The following is an 18,679-nucleotide window of genomic DNA, read 5'->3' on the forward strand; positions in this document are numbered from 1 at the left end:
ATGCCTGATATAGGAATGAGGAGAAAGCAGCTCATTTTTCTTCTTTTTTCATTCTTTGTTCTAAGGCTGGTAATGTTTGAAACCCTCTGCAACCCAGAGAATCACTGAGAATGGACAATTCAATTATTTTGGGGTCTACTGAAGTCACTATTCACATGCTCTAGGAAGAAAGGGAAACAGTCCTCACACTTAAAGCATTTGTGAAATGAAGAGTCAAAAAGAGTCATACTTAGGTGAGTAATACAGAACTGATACTCTGCAAGACTCCATTATCCATTACAAAGGTTGAAATAGAATCATATAGCAAATCAGTCAATTAAGGGCTGTAATGTTGGCAAGAATGATGAGCAAGAGGGATTTAACACTTTTGTCTGTGTAGTTTTGCTGACCAAAAATGGCCTATGCCATTTGACCCTTGTTAGCCAAAGAAGCAAAAAATGGACAGACAAAGAGAAGGTGTCTATCTTTCTTCCTTCTAGGACAAATACTAGGGCTGGGGGGCAATTTTGATTAGAAAACTATCCCATAGCAGCATTTGGGAGAATGGTTACCTGTCCCATCCCCGCTCTCCCGCACCACAGCTTGTTCCAAATTAAAGCTACACAAAGTTACTTTAAAAAAAATGCTAGGAAGATCCAGTTGTGGATTTCCCTGGACTTGTGTGTCTTGAATGGCTCCTTCCCTTGAGTCTTAGGTGGATAATTCCCTCAGATCTCTAATAGCCCCAACCAATCTACCTTGTACCTGGGGTAAACATAAAACATGAACAGTTAAAAGTAAAATTATTATGGCAAGAAATGTTAACTTTGTGGGATGTTGAGACGTAATTTTGGTAAATTTTAATCAGGATCACAGAATATATTACATTTTTAACTGTGATAAATTTCTAAGTATCTGAAGGAAAAATTAGGCAAGAGTGTGCCAGGCTGCACACAGGTGAAGTCAGCAGCAGCCCGTACAATGGCTTTGTCTGTGGTGGCCCCTATCCTGTGGAATGACCTGTCTGAGGAAGTCAGAAGTGCCCCCATCTCCTGGCTTTCCATAAACGATGCAAAACCAAACTATTCCAAAAAGCTTTTTACTCAAATGGGAGGGCTGTATTGTAGGGATGGGATCTCAGATGCTTCACTAACGAGTTGGGGATCATAGACTTCATCGCTATTTTTGCCTTATATATTGTCTGCTGCTTTAAATACGTACTCCTATGTACAACCAGCACTCCATGTTGTCTAATGTTAATCCTAGAATTGATTGTTTTGCTCCAGTATTTTTTCTACTCTGTCTTGGATCCTTGCTAATGCTATGAATTTTAAACTTGTATCTGTTTCCCTTATGGTAATTGTATTGAAATGTATTTGATACTGATTGTATTAACCTCATACTGCGTAATCTGCCTTGAGTCTCAGTGAGAAAGGTGGACTATAAATGGCGTAAATAAATAAATAAATACATGCATCATCCAGGTACACTTATTATGATACTGTTGTTGCCCACAGATCCATGTTAAGTGTACATTTAGTGGCAAACCCATGTTTACATCTACATAATATGTGAAATGATCCTTAAGATTTAGAGTCTGCACTTGAAATTCTGATGGATGAAACTTAATTCATGTCAGAAAGACAAGAACAACTTAAATAGCCTGTAATAACAGAATTAGACTAGAGGCATTTGAAATGCATATTTTGGGAAAACATCTGAATCTGTAGTTTAAATGTAGCTAATTAGCACTTCCTCTTCAATAATCAATGCTTTTAAATTCTCACAACTCTGAAAATTGCTCAACTAAAGCCATTAGTAGAAAATTACTTCTGACATAATTTTCTCAGGATCCTGATTTCTTCCAAAATCAAACACTAAAATCATACAGATAATGACAAAGGACATAAAGTAAAATTCATTACATAAGTGATCAGCTTATAGCAATCTATTTTTGCTGATATACAGTCATACAGCAGCAAAATTCATTTTCGCCGTCTAATTTTGAGGCAGTTCTGACAGGACGACAGGAACACACAAAGCTGCCTTATATTGAATCAGACCATTGGTCCATCAAGGTCAGTATTGTCTAGTCAAACTGGCAGCAGCTCCCCAGAGTTTCAGGTAAAGGTCTTCCACGTCACCTATAACCTGATCCTTTTAACTGGAGAGATCAAGGATTGAAACTGAGCCCTTCTGCATGCCACACAGGCACTGAGCCACAGATACTCCCTGAGCAAAACAGTATTTAAAAAACGGTTTGTGCTAATAGCAGTGTAATGTGGGAAAAAATGAATTCACAGCTTTCTTCAATAAAAAGAAAAAGTTCAAGTGAGCAACCTGTTTTCTGCACTTAGGTAGAAACCATGCAAAATATATTACATGCATAGAATTTCTGCCCTCGTCACTTCAGGTATCCCAGCTCCAATGGCACAGAAAGCAATACTATGCAACCAGTGTGGAGTAGTGGTTAGGAAGGCAGACCAGAATCTGAGATACCCAGGTTCAAATCCCCACTCTGTCATGGAAGCTCTCTTGGAGGACCTTGAGTCACACTGTTTCAACCTAACCTACCTCTCACAGGGTTATTGTGAGGATAACATGGAGGAGAATGATGTAAGCCGCTTTGGGTCCCCATTGGATTGAAAGGCAGGGTATAAATGAATAACAACAACAACTGCACTTATATACTGCTCTTCTAGACATATTAGTGCCTCACCCAGAGCGGAAAACAAGTTGGTGTTATTATTATCCCCATAAAACAGCTGGGGAGCTGGGGCTGAGAAGAGTGGCTTACCCAAGGCCACCTACTGAGCTCATGGCAGTAGTGGGATTTGAACCAGCAGAGTGCTGATTTGCAGCTGAACCACTTAACCACTGTGCTACAACAGCTCTCTAAATAAAGAATAAATAAAGTAGGAGACCAAGGAGGCTTCAGGTCTCTTCTCCTAGACATATTTTTGTTGTAACAAATTACACCCTGTGCTTTACATGTGAATGATACCAGCAACAGAGAGCAACATGGTAATACAAGGCTACAAACAAAATGTTACCCTTGTAAACTTACTAACGTATTCAAAATTTTATTAACAATAATGTATAGGCACGTAACAGTATATAGAAATTGATTATTGAACTGTATAAATACTTGACATCAACCCTGCTCACAGTTAGAAAACCGCGAGGCTTGAATGTTGCCAATGACTTCTCATGTTTTTTGGGTTAAGCTATGGACACAAATATAATATGTAGGGGTGCTTTAAGGACATAGTTGTTACCATGTATGGTTCCCTTTAAGGAGATATTTCCCCAACATGAAGGTGTGGTATGGATAATATATAATGGCTCTACACCAGGGGTGGGCAATTGTTTTGGCTCGGGGGCCACTTTGTGGGAGCGGAGGGCCGCACCTTTTAAAATGACTGCATTCATTAGTTAACTTTGCATTTCAGAAAAGGTATAAATTATATCATAAAAATCAATAAATATAAATTAAATAAAATAGTGGTAGTTTTATTCAATTTATTTATTGTGTGAGGGAGAAAAGCTGCAGTGTTGCTCTTTCGGTGCCAGGTGCCCAGTAGGTGACTGGCTTGGCGGGCTGCATGTGGCTCTGTGCGGGCCGCATGTGGCCCGCGGGCCACAATTTGCCCACCCCTGCTCTACACTAAGCTAGTGATTAAAATGATGCTGTATGAAGTGGATGTACTACTGGGTACTCATGAGAAAAAAACTTTAAAGAAATAACTTTAAGTTTTTATAATATTGTAATTATGGACTGTAATTTTATAGTAGTATTGTTAATTGCTGTATTTCTCTCTAGTGTCTGTACTCTTTGAGAAAGGGCCTTACCAGGATCTAGATGACCCATTAGAGGAATTATTAAAGAAGAAATAATATTAAGGAACTACCTGTGTAGTGGTTACAGTCATCTGGAGTGAAAAGAAAAAATCTCTGGCAACGTTTCTTCCCTGCAAGTTGGACACACGGTGCTCAGGACCACACAAACTGTTGGAAGGACTAGTGTCCGTATGGTGCTTTACTTGCATTTGTACTTTACATTGTTGTGCAATATTCATATTGTTAGCACTTCGAGCACTTAAGCACTTTATCAATTGTTGAGGCAAATCCTAGTGGTTAGCACCGGCGTAAATGGTTTTCTAACTGTGAGCAGGGTTGACGTCAAGTATTTATACAGTTCAATAATCAATTTCTATATACTGTTATGTGCCTATACATTATTGTTAATAACATTTTGAATACGTTAGTAAGTTTACAAGGGTAACATTTTGTTTGTAGCCTTACATGTGAATAAGGCAGGCATATGAACCAACAAATGTTCCTGTCTCATCTTATCTCCTCTGCTATCAGCATACTATTAGAACCTAACCTGGCTGCACTTCTGCAGAAGAATGCAATCTGCATAAGGATGTAATGTAACGACTAAGGACAATTTATGTGGTGTGATAATACAGTTACTTTAAAGTAGAAGGTTACTTATGGTTGATTTATGCTGTCCATGTGCATGAAAAGAAGGAAACCAAACCAAAACCGTGACAATAAATTATCAAGCAAGATGGAGGCTTACATCACTGTGACTGATTTTTTTTCTTTTTTAGATTCTATGGCTCAGCTAGGTAGACATATTTTAATACACTACAGCAAGTAAAACTGGCATATTTTAGTAACTTTAAAAACTGAGATATGTTTGTTACCTGCTCTAATGACTGAAGCTCTGTCTTAACATTACAAAACAAACAATATCTCTGTGCCTTTAATTTTTTAAAAAAATCTTATATCTTAACAGCAACTCTCTTCTTCTCACCACCGTTACTTTTTTTCTTGTTTTTATTACATATCAAAATTCTTCAATCTAACTACTGAGGTTCTATAAAGTACAGAATCAGTGTGCATACTTGAATTAAATTTTGTAAGCCTCCTCAGGCAGTTTCCTGGAGAGGTAGCATAATCCCCCCCACCACCACAATAAAATAAATGGGGGCAGGGAGGTAATTTTGGTTTTTCCACAACTAGTTCCAAGTTTCCAATTCCAAACCCTCCATTTTCAAGACTGCAGCATCACATTTCTGACCTCTATACACTCTACCACACACCATTTCCAAGGGCAGCCAGGAATATATATTACTTGCACAAAGAATGCAAATAGCATTTATGAGTACCTACCTGTAAATACTGTATAGTATGTAAAAAATGAAAGCTTCACCTCACCAGAAGGAAAGGACTGCTGCAGAAATTTTCCAGAATCTACTTTGTGATAATTTGGAAAAAAAATAAGTGTATTTTGCCAGAAATGTGTTTCTGATAGAAGGTTCTGATAGAGGCTTCCTAGAGTATCACAGATGGCAAATTCCATGCCATGTATATATACACTAGATTTTCTGGATTCTGATCTATCAGAAAGGTATAAAAGTGTTCCCAATCAAAGAAAATTACATGATTTTAAATGTGTTTCTTGTTAATAAGTGGTCTTGTCTACCCTTCGTGTTCAGTACTGAATAAAAAGCTATCTAAGAGCATGCCACATCATTTGAATAACAAAAAGGAATTTGTAATTGAGTAAGTAAAAACACTTTGGTCTCAGATTTTAACAGGAAATAGATTATACATATTGAACTCTGGCTATGCATTGCATTAATGCAATCTATTGGTAAAACATTTTCTCTCTATTATTTCAGGGAACAAGGTCACAAATGAAAATGCCAACTTATTTCACTGTAGGCTAATTCTGGTTGTATGCATAAGAGTGCATTAAATTAAATTTCATGATCTTGAGCCAAGTGACTGATTTGTTTAGAATTCAGTAAGCAGAACAAAGTTACTACATTTACTGTCAGGTTCAGCAATGATAACCCCTTCTTCATCATCTGTCATTTCTAACTCAGAAGCTCCTTCACACAAAGGCCTGAGTACTAAAATTGATTTACGTAGCTTTTCATTTATTACTAGCTTCCCAGTCACCACTATCAAGACAAAGAAACATAATATGGGAGAACTGTGTCACTTTGGCAATCGCATGATTCCTTTCTTCTGCTTGCCTTGGTTTATTCAATCAAGTTCTTCATCCAAATCCACGTCAATGGTTTTTGCCAGCCAGAACAAGGAAACTAACAATGTGATGTTCTCATGGGAGGAGTTCCACTAGGTGATATGGCCAAGGGTAGAAAAGTCACCAGGTTGATGCCAATCCACATAGTAAATCTAAAGCTTAGGCCGAGATCCAGTAGGGTATGAGCTTTTGTGAGATACAGCTCACTTCTTCTGAGGTGACTCACGAAGGCTCATACCCTACCACAAATTTTGTTAGCCTTATAGGTGCTACTGGACTCTTGCACTTTGCTATAGTGTTGTACAGCCTAGTGGTGCACTGGCTTGCCTTCTTTCTAACAGTCTCTCCATAAACTGAATTCTTGTTTTTGTATCTTTGTACTTTAGTTCTGATGTTAATTGTTTAATGATGCCTTGTTGGTCTTTTTGGTTGGTTTTAATGGTTTTAAAATGTGATTTTATCATATATATTTTAATTTGTTAGCCTCCTTGGTGGTCCTTGTGCTGGCAAAAAGGCAGGATATAAATTTTGAAAAACAAACAAAATGTGCTTGGAAACAGGTACAGATCATCAATAACTAGTGTGATATGTTTCTACTGGTAAGCAGGCTACAAAGAAAGATGAGGTCCACAAATTTTAGTGGTCACCGATAGCCATCTTTGGTTGCCACATCCCCTTATCTGCCTGGCAGGGGGGGTGGGACCAGGCACTTACCTTTCTGTTGTGCGCACACAAAGCATGCACATGTTCCCAGAACAACACAAATGATATCATTTCCAGGAGTGATGTCATCGCTCAGGCCCCAGGAGTGGTCCCAGGCTTCACATCTGGCTGATTTGGGCCACCAAATAGGATGAACTGGCCAGCCCAAAGCCTGGGACCACTTCCAGGATCCATGCAATGACATCACTCCTGGAAGTGGGAACACTTTGGGAACATGTCCTGGGAGGTCTTTCCCCCCTCCAGCCAGGTGAGTAGTGGAAGGAGGAGGAGGAGGCTGAACGTGGGGGATCCCCTGGACCCACCGAGAAAACGGCAACTCCACAGCAAGCTAATATTTGTGGCTGTTGCCAAGTGTGCAGTCTGTCAAGTTCTTTGGAATGTACAGACTTCAGAGTTGCTTAGCATGTATCCAAATTTCAGTGTGGTGTCAGTTACTGATCAGACATGGGCATGAATCGAAATACAAATAAATTTTCATGACAAATTGGGCTGATTCATGTTTTGTGAAATGTGTTTTGTGGGGTTGCGGTTTTTATGAAATTCACGACTTTTTGGCCCAATTTGTTCAATTTATGAATGATTTGTGATGCTAGACAGGCTGGCCGATCCATTGATTCCCTAGGCAACATAGGGCCTTTTGTTGCCATTAGAAACCAGAATCTTAGCCCACATAACCTTGATAGGCAGCTCTCCTTGCCAAGAGGAGAGCTTCCTTTCTGCCCACTACAGTAAGGAGCAGGGGGGTTAATCCCCTAGGCAACTAAGGAGATGGGCCTTCTGCAGCCATGGGAATACCAATCTCATTCCTCCAAACCCTGTTAGGTAGGTCTGTCTGCCAACCAGAGACCACCTGTTCTGCTCTTTGTGAGCATTTCTTACATAAGGCACAGCTCTCTGCCTCGTGCTTTTCAGTCCCAGTGGACAGAGGGAGAGGGAGGACCTGCTGCTGGGACTGGAGTGAGAGAGAGTGGAATTGAGCTTTTGCTGCTGCAGCTTTAAAAGAGACTGAAAAGCCTCTTATTTCCAGTTCTTGGCCTTGCTGGGAAGGTCTTTGAGTGAGGGTGCTTTTTTTCTTCCACCCCACCCTAGTCTCAGGCCTTTGCCTGGCTCTGGGGCCTAGCTTGACTGAGGCCTCCCTTATTTTTTTTTGCTTGTCTTTGTTTCTTCTTAATTCTTCCTCTGCTCTTTTGAGGGCTCACACTCTTGTTGTTTCCTTTGGTTTTATTTTGTGCACCTCTCCCGCCTGGGCAGGTGTCTGTGTGATGGTTTTGGGGCCCTTCCCCCTAGCCCAGTCTCTCTGAGTATGAAGGGGGCCATTGAAGTGCCCCGGGTTCTGACGAATCATGAAACTAACGAATTGTATAGCAAAACAGGACAATTTTGTGGAAGTTCGTGTTTTGTGATTTGTGGAACGTGATGAAACATGAAACTCTCATTTCTTTTTTCCCTGTTTCATGCCCATCTCTATTACTGATTATGCTTGAAAGACAGAAAAAGAGGCAGGGCTTTGTCTCTGATTTTGTCCTAAGCTTCTGACTCATTCTGACATTCCTGAACTTTTTACATGAAGTCAGAGACAAGTAAAATAACTATTGCTCGAAATGGTAGGTGCAGCTATCATGTTCACTGAATGTGAAGGCCTTTGAATAATTTATTTAAAAAATTATATCCCACTTTTCCTTATGGCTCAAAGTGGCTTATATTCACAATTACAAACATCAAACAATAAAATCTCAGCTCCTTGAATGGAACCTGGAAATAAAGTTATATCCAATGAAATTTTAAAATAGGTTAAAAAGTGTTTCTAACAGCAGGCCTGTAGCATCAATTGGGCTGCCACACTTTAACAGTGAAATATACTGTAGGTGGTGCATTGAAAAATACAAAATAGAATTGTTAATGTTATTTTAAAAGTCTTTAAAGTTTCTTTGCAAGAATTAAAGTTAAAAGCATTCATCAGCAAATTAATTACATTTATGTAAATGTAAAAATAATGTTATAAAAGCTGTACCTATGTTGATTAGTATTCTAAAAAGATATCAGTGAGTAATCTTTAATTCTGAATGACCATCAGAAATAAATGTGCTCAAAATCATCTTGATTTTAAATTAAAATAGAAATATAACTCATTTAAATTAATTCGAAAACAGATGCATGTCTAATGTTAAAAAATTCATAATTATTCAGGTATGCCAGAAACTAATTGGTTAGGAAGTTCTATGCACTGCAACAAGAAAGATCCAGATCAGTCTCTATAGAAACATTTTCCGTCTATGGACAGAGGCTGTTTCCACATGGGCTTTTTTTTCTTTTAGTTTCAATTTTTTATGTTTGATAAAAGGAAAAATTTTCACTGAACAGTTAAGCAAATTACATAGAAACAAAAAGAATTTCTGTTTCTCCTCAAGGTTCTTGTCATCAATCACAGCTTAATTATGGAAAAGACACCAAAGACTGATTTTTAAGGCTCCAAGGATCTATGCCATCCCTTGGTCAGGCTACCTCTGGGACATCATAGCTACTTTGCTCCCAAGGCTTTTGTTTTTCCCTAAAGCATGCCCTGTGGGTTAGTTTGACAACCACACAATTCTCAGGAGCCTTAACAGGCAGCTGTTGGGTGTTTTAGCATAGTCTTGTATTTAAGATTTAGATAAAACATAGACAAAACAGATATTGAAAAACAGAAGCATTTTGATGACAGGTGAAAATAAAACAGAAGCTTTGTAATATTCGATATACATTTATGTGTAATAGATCTTTCAGTCTTCAGCCAATATACTGACATTCAGTTGTGGTAGCCTGTGGAAATGTCCATGACAATTCATTCAGTATACTTATGATTGAACCCACATTACAGTTTTGTTAAGCCGAAACTTCAAAAAACGCTTAAAAAGCAACATCTACAGTGAGGTACCAAAAGCTAAATTCAATATGTACATGTCTACAAAAATACCAGACTGTCTGGTGAAAACCAGCCCCCATCTCACCTAGGGAGCAACTCTGTGTGGTCCTTTCCGTCTCCAGTCCCGTTGCCTTTCCTGTCCTTGAGAACTGTCTCTGCTCGCCTTGGACAAGCTGCCCGCAACCGAGTCTTTTCTTGCCCTGCCTTTCTATTAAGTTTTTTACTAAGAAGATGCAGCAGGTTCAAAGTGCAACATCTGTTACAAGGAGGGAGAATGGACTGTGTGACAACACAGATGCCCACTTATAGAACACCAGTTACAGTAAGCAACTTGGTCTCTGTGTAGGCACAGTGTTTGGAGACCAGCAAGCTGAACTACCTGGAATAAGATCCAGAGGAGTTAGCTGTGTTAGTCTGTAGTAGCAAAATAGTAAAGAGTCCAGTAGCATCTTTCAGACTAACCAACTTTACTGTAGCATAAGCTTTCGAGAACCACAGTTCGAGAACCACAGATACATCTGATGAAGAGAACTGTGGTTCTCGAAAGCTTATGCTATAGTAAAGTTGGTTAGTCTGAAAGATGCTACTGGACTTTTTATTATTTTACCTGGAATAAGGCACAGGTGAGATCAGGAGAAAAGAGAGTTGAGCACTCTGTCCTCCTGACTAAGGATGCATCAGTTCTGGCCTGGACACCTAAATAACATTTCCTGAAAATAAAGTTGGGACCAAGCCTGCTTATGTAGGCATCTGTACCAAAAGCTGTAGACGTAATAAGCCACCTTGCAGAGTGAGCTGAAATGGGGGGAAAGATGATGTGCCAGCTCACTGCAGTCTAATAATAGATGTTATCCAATGGCTGAAATATTGTTGTGACACTAAATTGACATTTGCATTTCCCCATGGCAGAGAAACAGGTTAGATTCCTTCCAGAAAGGGGTGGTCCTCTTAATAGAGAAGGCCAAATACAGGAAAACACAGATGAGACTATTTTAGGCTGGGAAAACAGTACCTAGTGCAATGTTGAACACCCACCCCCCAGTCTTGATATGACTTGGGCCTACACACACCTGAAAACTATGCTTCAAAAATCACTGGGTGCTCTGAGCATGGAATTCCCCGCACATGTCTGGCTTGACAGTATCCAGTGTGGACCCAAGAATAGCATAGTGTGTGGTCAGGAGGACATCATAAATTGCTGGCAATGAGAGAAGCATTTCACTCTGTTCTTTTTGCCTTGGTAGAGAAAGCAATGAACATGCTGGTCAGAAACAATTTAGCAACACCCTGGAGATACCGTTTAAACTGGATCTCTGTGCCAAACTGGAAAAATACCTTGAAACTAGGGGGAAATTGGAGATGGAGAGAACAGAGGAAAGGAAGGACGGGCATAGTTCCATACTGAAAAAAAGAACAACGAAGAACTGAGAGGGAAAGCAGAGCCCGTTGGAGGAAGAGCCGCTAAAGTTTAACGAAAGCTCTTAGGCCGGAAGAAGGCTTTACACTTTGCTTAGTGGAGCAGTAGCGTACAAGCCAATATTTATTTCCCATACTTTCTTCAAGAAAGAGCCAAGAAGTGAAATTATATGTGAAGACTCTACAAGCGCAACCACAAAGGAATTATTAAAAAGACAAGCAACATATAATTAAGGTTGCCAGCTCTGGCTTGGGAAATTCCTGGAGATTCGGGGGTGGTGCCTGGAGAGGTTACTCAGTGTGATGCCACCGAGTTCACCCACCAAAGCTGCAATTTTGTCCAGTGGAACCAAACTCTGCCATCTGCAGATCAACTGTAATTACTGGAGAGTGGAGAACTTCAGCCTTCCTACCTTAAGATTAATAACCCTACATATTAATTAGTTCGCATTTTAATACACACATTTTAGTGAACTTATGAACCATATGACAGAAGGAACAAATGTTTAATCGTTCAGCTTTTGACAGTAGAACAGTAAATGTATCTTATTCCACACCCTTTATACTGGACATTTTAATATGTTCTATTAATGCTCACGTTTCATAAGTATTTCATGAAATGTCATGGTCTTCTCTGCCTGTCTGGTATTTTTCTTAGTTGAAGACAACTACAATGTCTTCCCAGGTGTCTCAACATATGCACTAAAATTTAGTGAGAGTCTGGGGGGGGGGAATTTAAAAATGCCCCAAATGCAGACTTTAGTATACTTTAAGCATCATTTTGCCTAGAGCTAATAGCAGTTGATTGTACAGCAACTGATATTCTGGATATGGAACAAAAATAAAATGGTACTTGAAACTGATTTAGACTGCAGCATCTGCATTTTATTAAATTTACATTTTTGTAGAAAGATGCATGCTGAAATGTACACATTTAACCCAGGCTGTTATTTTAAAGATGGAATTGAAATCTGTTCTAGCTATTGACCTTCTTACCTGATTAAGCTTCTTCCACAGATTGAGGACTGGAGAAAGCTCATTAGACCAGATTTCTCTGTCAAATTTGCAGCCAGCAGTTACAGACCTGCTCAGAATCCGAAGCTGTGAAATTACCTGTAAGATAAAAAGATAATATGACAACGCGCTGACACAAACAGGATTACAGATAAGTCAAATAAACAGAAATGTCTTCCTTACAAAAACAATCTAGTATTTTAAGACTACAGCGTCCTGTCTACCTATTTTGATATAATTACTTCAATACTCCACTCAGTTATTATTCCTGAATTCATGATGTCAATAGGAAAGCAGCAATCTCAACTGCATATAAGACTGATCATGAATGACTGCTGGTTGTCAAGGCTTTGGTTTGTATCCAACCTAAAATTTCCATCAGTGAAATGAACTTGCCTGCCTCTGTCTCTCACTGCTGCCCAGTGATCTCCACAAAGTGCTGCTCCTGAGGGATAGGGGACCTTGTGGAATGAAATGATGGAGGTATGCAGAGGGAAGGGGGAATTGGTGGAAACTGCCAGTGTAGTATGGATCTGTTCTCTTGTGATGGGAATGGGGCAAGGGAGCAAGTATAGAACGATCTGAGGCCTTTACTGTTGAGTTAGCAACATCAGGGATTAGGATTTGTTCAGCTCTGTAGGAATAGGCAGCTGGAGAAAAGCAAAGCATTCTGTTTCCCTTGGGCTGACCTTGTGAGAATAATGGAGCCCTGGTGAGTGGGGGAAAAGTCCAAAGCTTACAGTGGTAGCGGTAGGCTTTCAGGGTCCCAACCAAGGATCAATGAAGTAAACTCCAATTATGGTTATACTCATAAGGGTTAGGTGAAAACAAAATCAAGGTGATAATTTACCTAAGCAACTGTTTAATCTAGATTTCCATGTTATATATGTCCAGGATTTTCACTTCTAAGTCACTGACATGGTCCAGCCATTAACCAAACAATAGAGGTCAATACATTAATCCTTGGTGCTACACACACTCTCCTCCTCCCTTCAATTCAATCATTAAATAACTTTTCCCTTTGTGTCAACCTAGAGTTTGCTTTTATATCTGAACCACACACTATGGTTTATTTTCCTCCTTCTAAATCAGGATTTTAAAACTCTGGTCCAATTTTGGTGTGGAAATTCTGATATGAAAGATAGAAAGCAAGTTCTAGCTTATACTTTGGATGTAACGACAACCTTCAGTTTGCAATGGAAGTGGAAATATTTAATTGTCAAATTGCATGCAAAGTTAGGATGAAGTATGTGAACTCAAGAATCCCCCAGGCTTGCTCATATAAGTAAAAGCTTTAGTTCTGCCTTGTTCTGCCTTCTTGCCATAGACCTGCAGTAATACACTGACATACCATAATAGCATGATTTTGTGTGTGTGTGTGTGTGTGTGTGTGTGTGTGTGTGTGTGTGTGTGTTTTACATATTATTTAAGGTGGCTGGCTCTTCTAAGGTTTTCAAACTAAACTGTAATTCTTGTTTTGCTTGGCCTCACACAATTTTTATAATAAATACACATTAATCTTTCTACAGGGCTGAACTATTTAGTTGTTAAGCACACAGTATGATACACTTAAAGTCCACTTGCTCCTGCATTTTTGATTGATTTTCTAATCTTGAAAAATATGTGATGATGCAGTGTTTCATTTTCTCTGTTTGTCTGATAAATTAGGTGTTGTTGTTTGGTTCAGCGAAGGCAAATTAAAATAATTTATCAGCCTTACTGGAACATGAAGCCTCACTAGTTGGTAGTCAGTAGAAGTGTAATTTTAACTTTTATAATTGTTGCTATTGATTAATTTGCTAAACATTTAGGAAAATAAATTAGAACTTTAAAAGAACATATACAAAAATGAAAAAAAACCAGGCACAACGTTTCCTCTCCGAGTCAAAATACAAAATAGCATGCTTTTGAATGAAAAATATATCTACGAACTGGAAGTTTTTCTGCCTTACAAATTGCTTTTGGTAAAGAGAAATCTAAGCAATGTTTCTGCTACTACTGAAGCTGCTAAATCTTTGTGAATTCTAGGGATGGAGGTTGGTACATGAAAAAAAGATTCCAGACTTTTACAGCTTACACAGGCCTCTAACAGTTTCTTCTCCGGTCATGTGAAAGGAAAAAACACTTTCTTAGAAGTGTGTAACTCTGACTTCAGTGTCAAAAAGTTTGATGCTAAGAGGGATGCAGAACTGTGTTGCAAATCATACTTCTGGTTAATAATACCCGATTCAGAGGCAGAGAATCAACTGCAGCTAGTGACTCGTCAGGGCTTGTCGCTGCCACCACTGGGCGGGGCACCAGCTGGGCCGGCCCTGACGTCAGAGGGGCACCAGGGATTCTGCAGGACCCTGCTCTGTGGAAGGAGGGGCGGTATACATCACCCAGACTCCCTCTCAGTCCACTCGCTGGCCTGCTCAACCTAGCCTGCTCACCCCCTGCATCCTCCATCATCTCCTCCTCCCAGAACTCTCCTCCAAGCCTCCACTCTCGCACTGCTCTGCTCTCACTCCACGCCATCACTCCTTACTCACACCCACCACCTCAGAGCTCTTCCTAGCCACCCTTTATAGGGTTTCCTTTCTCCGCCCTGCCCTCCTTCCAGGCTTGTTCCCTCTCCTGACTTGGCCCAGCTGTGCCTTCCCTCAGGTGTTTCCCTCCTATCACTAATCCCTTCTAGGCTTCCTTGCCTTGCTGGCAGGGTGGGGTTGAATGCGAGCCATCCCTAGCTGAGGTCTCCTTGGCCTTGCTCACGAGGAGCTGCCCCAGTAGGCCTTTGAGCTGCTGAGCTTGCCTGGCCTTGCTCGCGAGGAGCTGCCCCAGCCGGCTTCTGTGCTGCTGAGCTTCCCTGGCCTTGCTTGCGAGGAATTGCCCTGGCCAGCTTCTGGGCTGCCTGCTCACTGATGTTGGGCGGGGCTACCCATCTCCTCCCCCAGAATGCCTGTGGCAGCTCCACCTGGAGGGGCTTGGCTCCTAGCAATTCCTGAGCCAGGCTACTGTCTTCTAGCCGGGGTGTGGCTCTGGGCTGTAGTGGCTGCTTCTCCTCCTTGGCTGGTAAGGGCTCTGTTTGGGCTGCTGCTGGGCCCCTATTCCCCCTGCCTTGGCCCTTTTCCTCTGGCCTGCTTAGCCCCCTCTCCTCCCCCTGGAGGGTGGGACTAGCTGGTCTCTCCCTGCTCCCTCCAGCCCTCTGAGGCTTTGGCCTTTTGCCCCTTCCCCCTGGAGTAGGCAGGTTCTGGACCTGGTTGCTGGCTGGGGTGGCAGGGCTGCTGCCTCCCGGTTGCCTCCCACTGTTCCCTCCCGGCAAGTCTGGGGGCTGGGACTCAGACCCCGGACAACTCACAGTACAATCCTATGCAGAGTTAATCCAGTCCAAAAAGGTTTAGATTGGAGTTACTTGGCATATGACTGCACTGTTAATAAATATGTGAATATTCACTGACTGTATTGCTGGTTGGTCATTTCTCTGGGTAAATAAAAAGTGCTTATGGTTAATGGATTCTGAAGTCGGTATGAAGTTCTGACATTTTGGACCAATTGCATTTTCCAGATCATTTTCAAAGACAGACCCATGTAGAATACATTATGGTGTCATTACACCATAGAGTATCGCTCCATTTTTAATCCTCCTTAACTGAACATATGGTTCCATGCATTTGTTACTTCCAGATAGCTGGCTACTGTGATATGTTTTATGCAGGTTTCGTTTGATAGCAACTTGGAAGCTCCACCTGGCATAAAATACTGCTGCTCACCTTTTGTCTGGTATGGGGCACTGTGACCACATTCAATTGGTACAGCAGTAGCCACATTGGGTACCACTTTGCTTCTCAGTTCAGTTCAGAGTGCTGATATTTGTGTTTGAAGCCCTTCAGGGCCTGGGACCTCGTACCTAAAAGACAGCCCCTCTCTCTTACAACTGAAACAATCAACATTTTTTTCTAATAGTGCTTTCTTGTCATCATCAACTGAGAGAAATGCAGACATATAACAGAGCTTTTTCAGTAGCTGCCCCCATCTTTCGGGGACTGTTCCTCAGAAAAGCTAAGGAAAGCAAACTCTCCTGAGTTTTCATAAATATTGTCAAGACCTTTCTTTTTAGCTTTTAATTAATGATCTGAGTCATAGGGCATTTTTAATGGGACACCATTGAAATCATTCAATCAATGCAGAAATTGTATTGGACTGTTTTAAATTGTAATGCATTGTAATTTGAATTATGAGTGATGTATATATGTACCTTATTGTTTTACTAGATCCTATATTCCTTGATTAATGTTTGTAAGCCACCCTGAAGACAGGAAAGGTTGGCTATAAATCTCCCTAAGTAACAAACAAGCAGAAACCCTTATCTTAAAAGATGCAAAACAGATTACAGGTGTCTCACAAAGAGAGAAAGACTGCCCTGCAAGCTAGGCTCTGTAATATGTGGATTAGCCTTGAGATATTGACATCCGTCTCCCCCCCCCATGTGTTTGCCCTGGCCCTGTTCTCCAGCTTACGCTGAGAGTTCTGTGCTCAGAACTTAATTCCTAGGAGTACAAGGCTCCAATTTGTACTGGGATGATGACAGACAACGAGACGGAGATTCATGCCTATGTTATTTTCCTGACTTGGAACAGCCCTGGGGAGCTGCTATTTACCCCACAGGAGAAATGTACATGTAGCACATCAGTATACATAAGTCTCCCCAGTAGGACAATTAGTAACTCCTGGAGGCCATTGAATTTCAGAAAAACCACCTGGAGGAGGAAGGCTTAAGCCTTCTCTCCCATTGCACAATGGTCCCAATCTAAACTGAGCCTGTACATGCCTGTGAATTAAGTTCCAAGTACAGGATTCTTAAACCACCTCTGTCAACAGAACACATGAGGCACGTGAGGACTTTGCAACATGTGAATTGCATGCTTTAAAATGGTGTTAGACAGATTCATGGATTCAATGCTAGGTCTATCAATGGCTACTAGCCATGATTAGTAAAGAGAACCTCCAAATTCACAGGCAGTAAACCTTTGAAATTGTGTGCTAGCAGGCAACATTAGGGGAAGGCCTTGGCCCCAGTGCTGGGTTTAGTAGCCCTACACAGCAACATGTCTGATTCAGCAGGGTTCTTCTTATATTGTTATATTTATGGCATACAGAATAATTTCTTTCATTTGTCAAGAAAACATGACTAACATACTTAGTTGCATTATGGTAGCAGTAAAGAGGAAAATGCACTCAAAACTGACGACCAATAGAGGCACTGCTAAAAAGTACAAATATCAAATCTAAACAAGAAAGAACATTTTATACAAACCCAAATGACATCATGCTTGAAGATCTTACAATCTAACCAATGTACTAACAGGAAAATTTCAGCGGTATTCAGAGAGAAAATTCTCAAGTACAACAAACAGAAGATAACATAATAAGCCGGAGCTTTCTTTTCATTCCAGGATTTTTATAGTTCCAAGTTCTCTTCTTGTTTCTCATTTATCTATTTTGACATACTGAGAGTGAACATATTGAGAGACTGATTCTACAGGGATGTTTCCTGACATATAGTTGAAAATGACTCCAACTTAAAAAGCTAAACAGATCCACATGTAGGAACAGAGACAAGCACACTCATAAGTACTGTCAGAATAAAGTTACTTATTTAGAAAAATGTTATATTGTGACGTTTCAGGGACATACTTCCAATTAATAAATATTACTAAAATATAAACTAACTGTATCCAGTTGTGCCATTAATATTTTCAAGATACACATAAGTATGGCTCAGTCTTCCGGGGCTGCTGAGAAGTAATCACAGTCATATTCTCTCTGTACCCATTCATACCACCCAGATCAAACCCAAACCATCCTGTTTATTCATTTACCTCATTTATACTCTGTCTCTCCAATGGGGACCCAAAGGGGCTTACAAGTGACGACATTCTCTTTTCCTCCACAGCATCCTGACAACAACCCTGTGAGGTAGGTTAGGCTGGTCTGTAACTAGCTTAAAGCCACCGAGCAAGCTTCAATGGCAGGGCAGGAATTTGAACAATGGTGTCCGAGGTCCAAAACTCTAACCATTGCACCACACTGGTTCTCATATGAAAACAAATTTCATTGAGTTGCTTGGCTTCATGGGTCTACTATTTGGGATGCTCTGGGCCCCCAGAATTTTGTCTCACTCTTGATGGCCCTGCAATTCTCTACTATGCCAAAACTGTATGGCTGCTGCCAGGAATCAGCTAATGATGCTCTAACTTTCATGGGAATAATTACTGTTGCTAGCTGCTCTATAAGCCAGTATAGCAATTTTTCACAGAGGGAAAGGAGGCACAACAAAACTTCTGTAAAACAAAGTTTTATGCAAGAATTGTATCACTGAAAATACATGTACTGCACTATTTAAAAATGCTTCACATTTCAGAAACTATGTAATTTCATACCCAGCATTAATCCGTTTTATTTGCAATGAAATTCAGTACTCGATATAACTGAAATGAGGAACTGTTTATTTATGCATATCTACTCAACACAGAGTTTGTTCTAACAAAGCAAAGAAACACTACTACCACATATTATATTCAGCTAGATGATAAAATTGC

The 18,679-nt window shown here is 40.4% G+C and overlaps 1 protein-coding gene across 1 annotated transcript in view; it reads right to left on the reverse strand.

Annotated features, from left to right (window-relative positions):
* The window catches only part of DYNC2H1 (dynein cytoplasmic 2 heavy chain 1), a 217,617-nt gene that overhangs the window by 47,077 nt on the left and 151,861 nt on the right, over positions 1-18,679 (reverse strand). The window contains exon 83 of the mRNA XM_054973537.1: positions 12,084-12,200. Within this exon, the coding sequence (XP_054829512.1) occupies positions 12,084-12,200 (117 nt within the window). The remainder of the gene's footprint in view (positions 1-12,083; positions 12,201-18,679) is intronic.

This window comes from Eublepharis macularius, chromosome 3 (genome assembly GCF_028583425.1).
Source record: "Eublepharis macularius isolate TG4126 chromosome 3, MPM_Emac_v1.0, whole genome shotgun sequence".
Classification (NCBI taxonomy): Eukaryota; Metazoa; Chordata; class Lepidosauria; order Squamata; family Eublepharidae; genus Eublepharis; species Eublepharis macularius.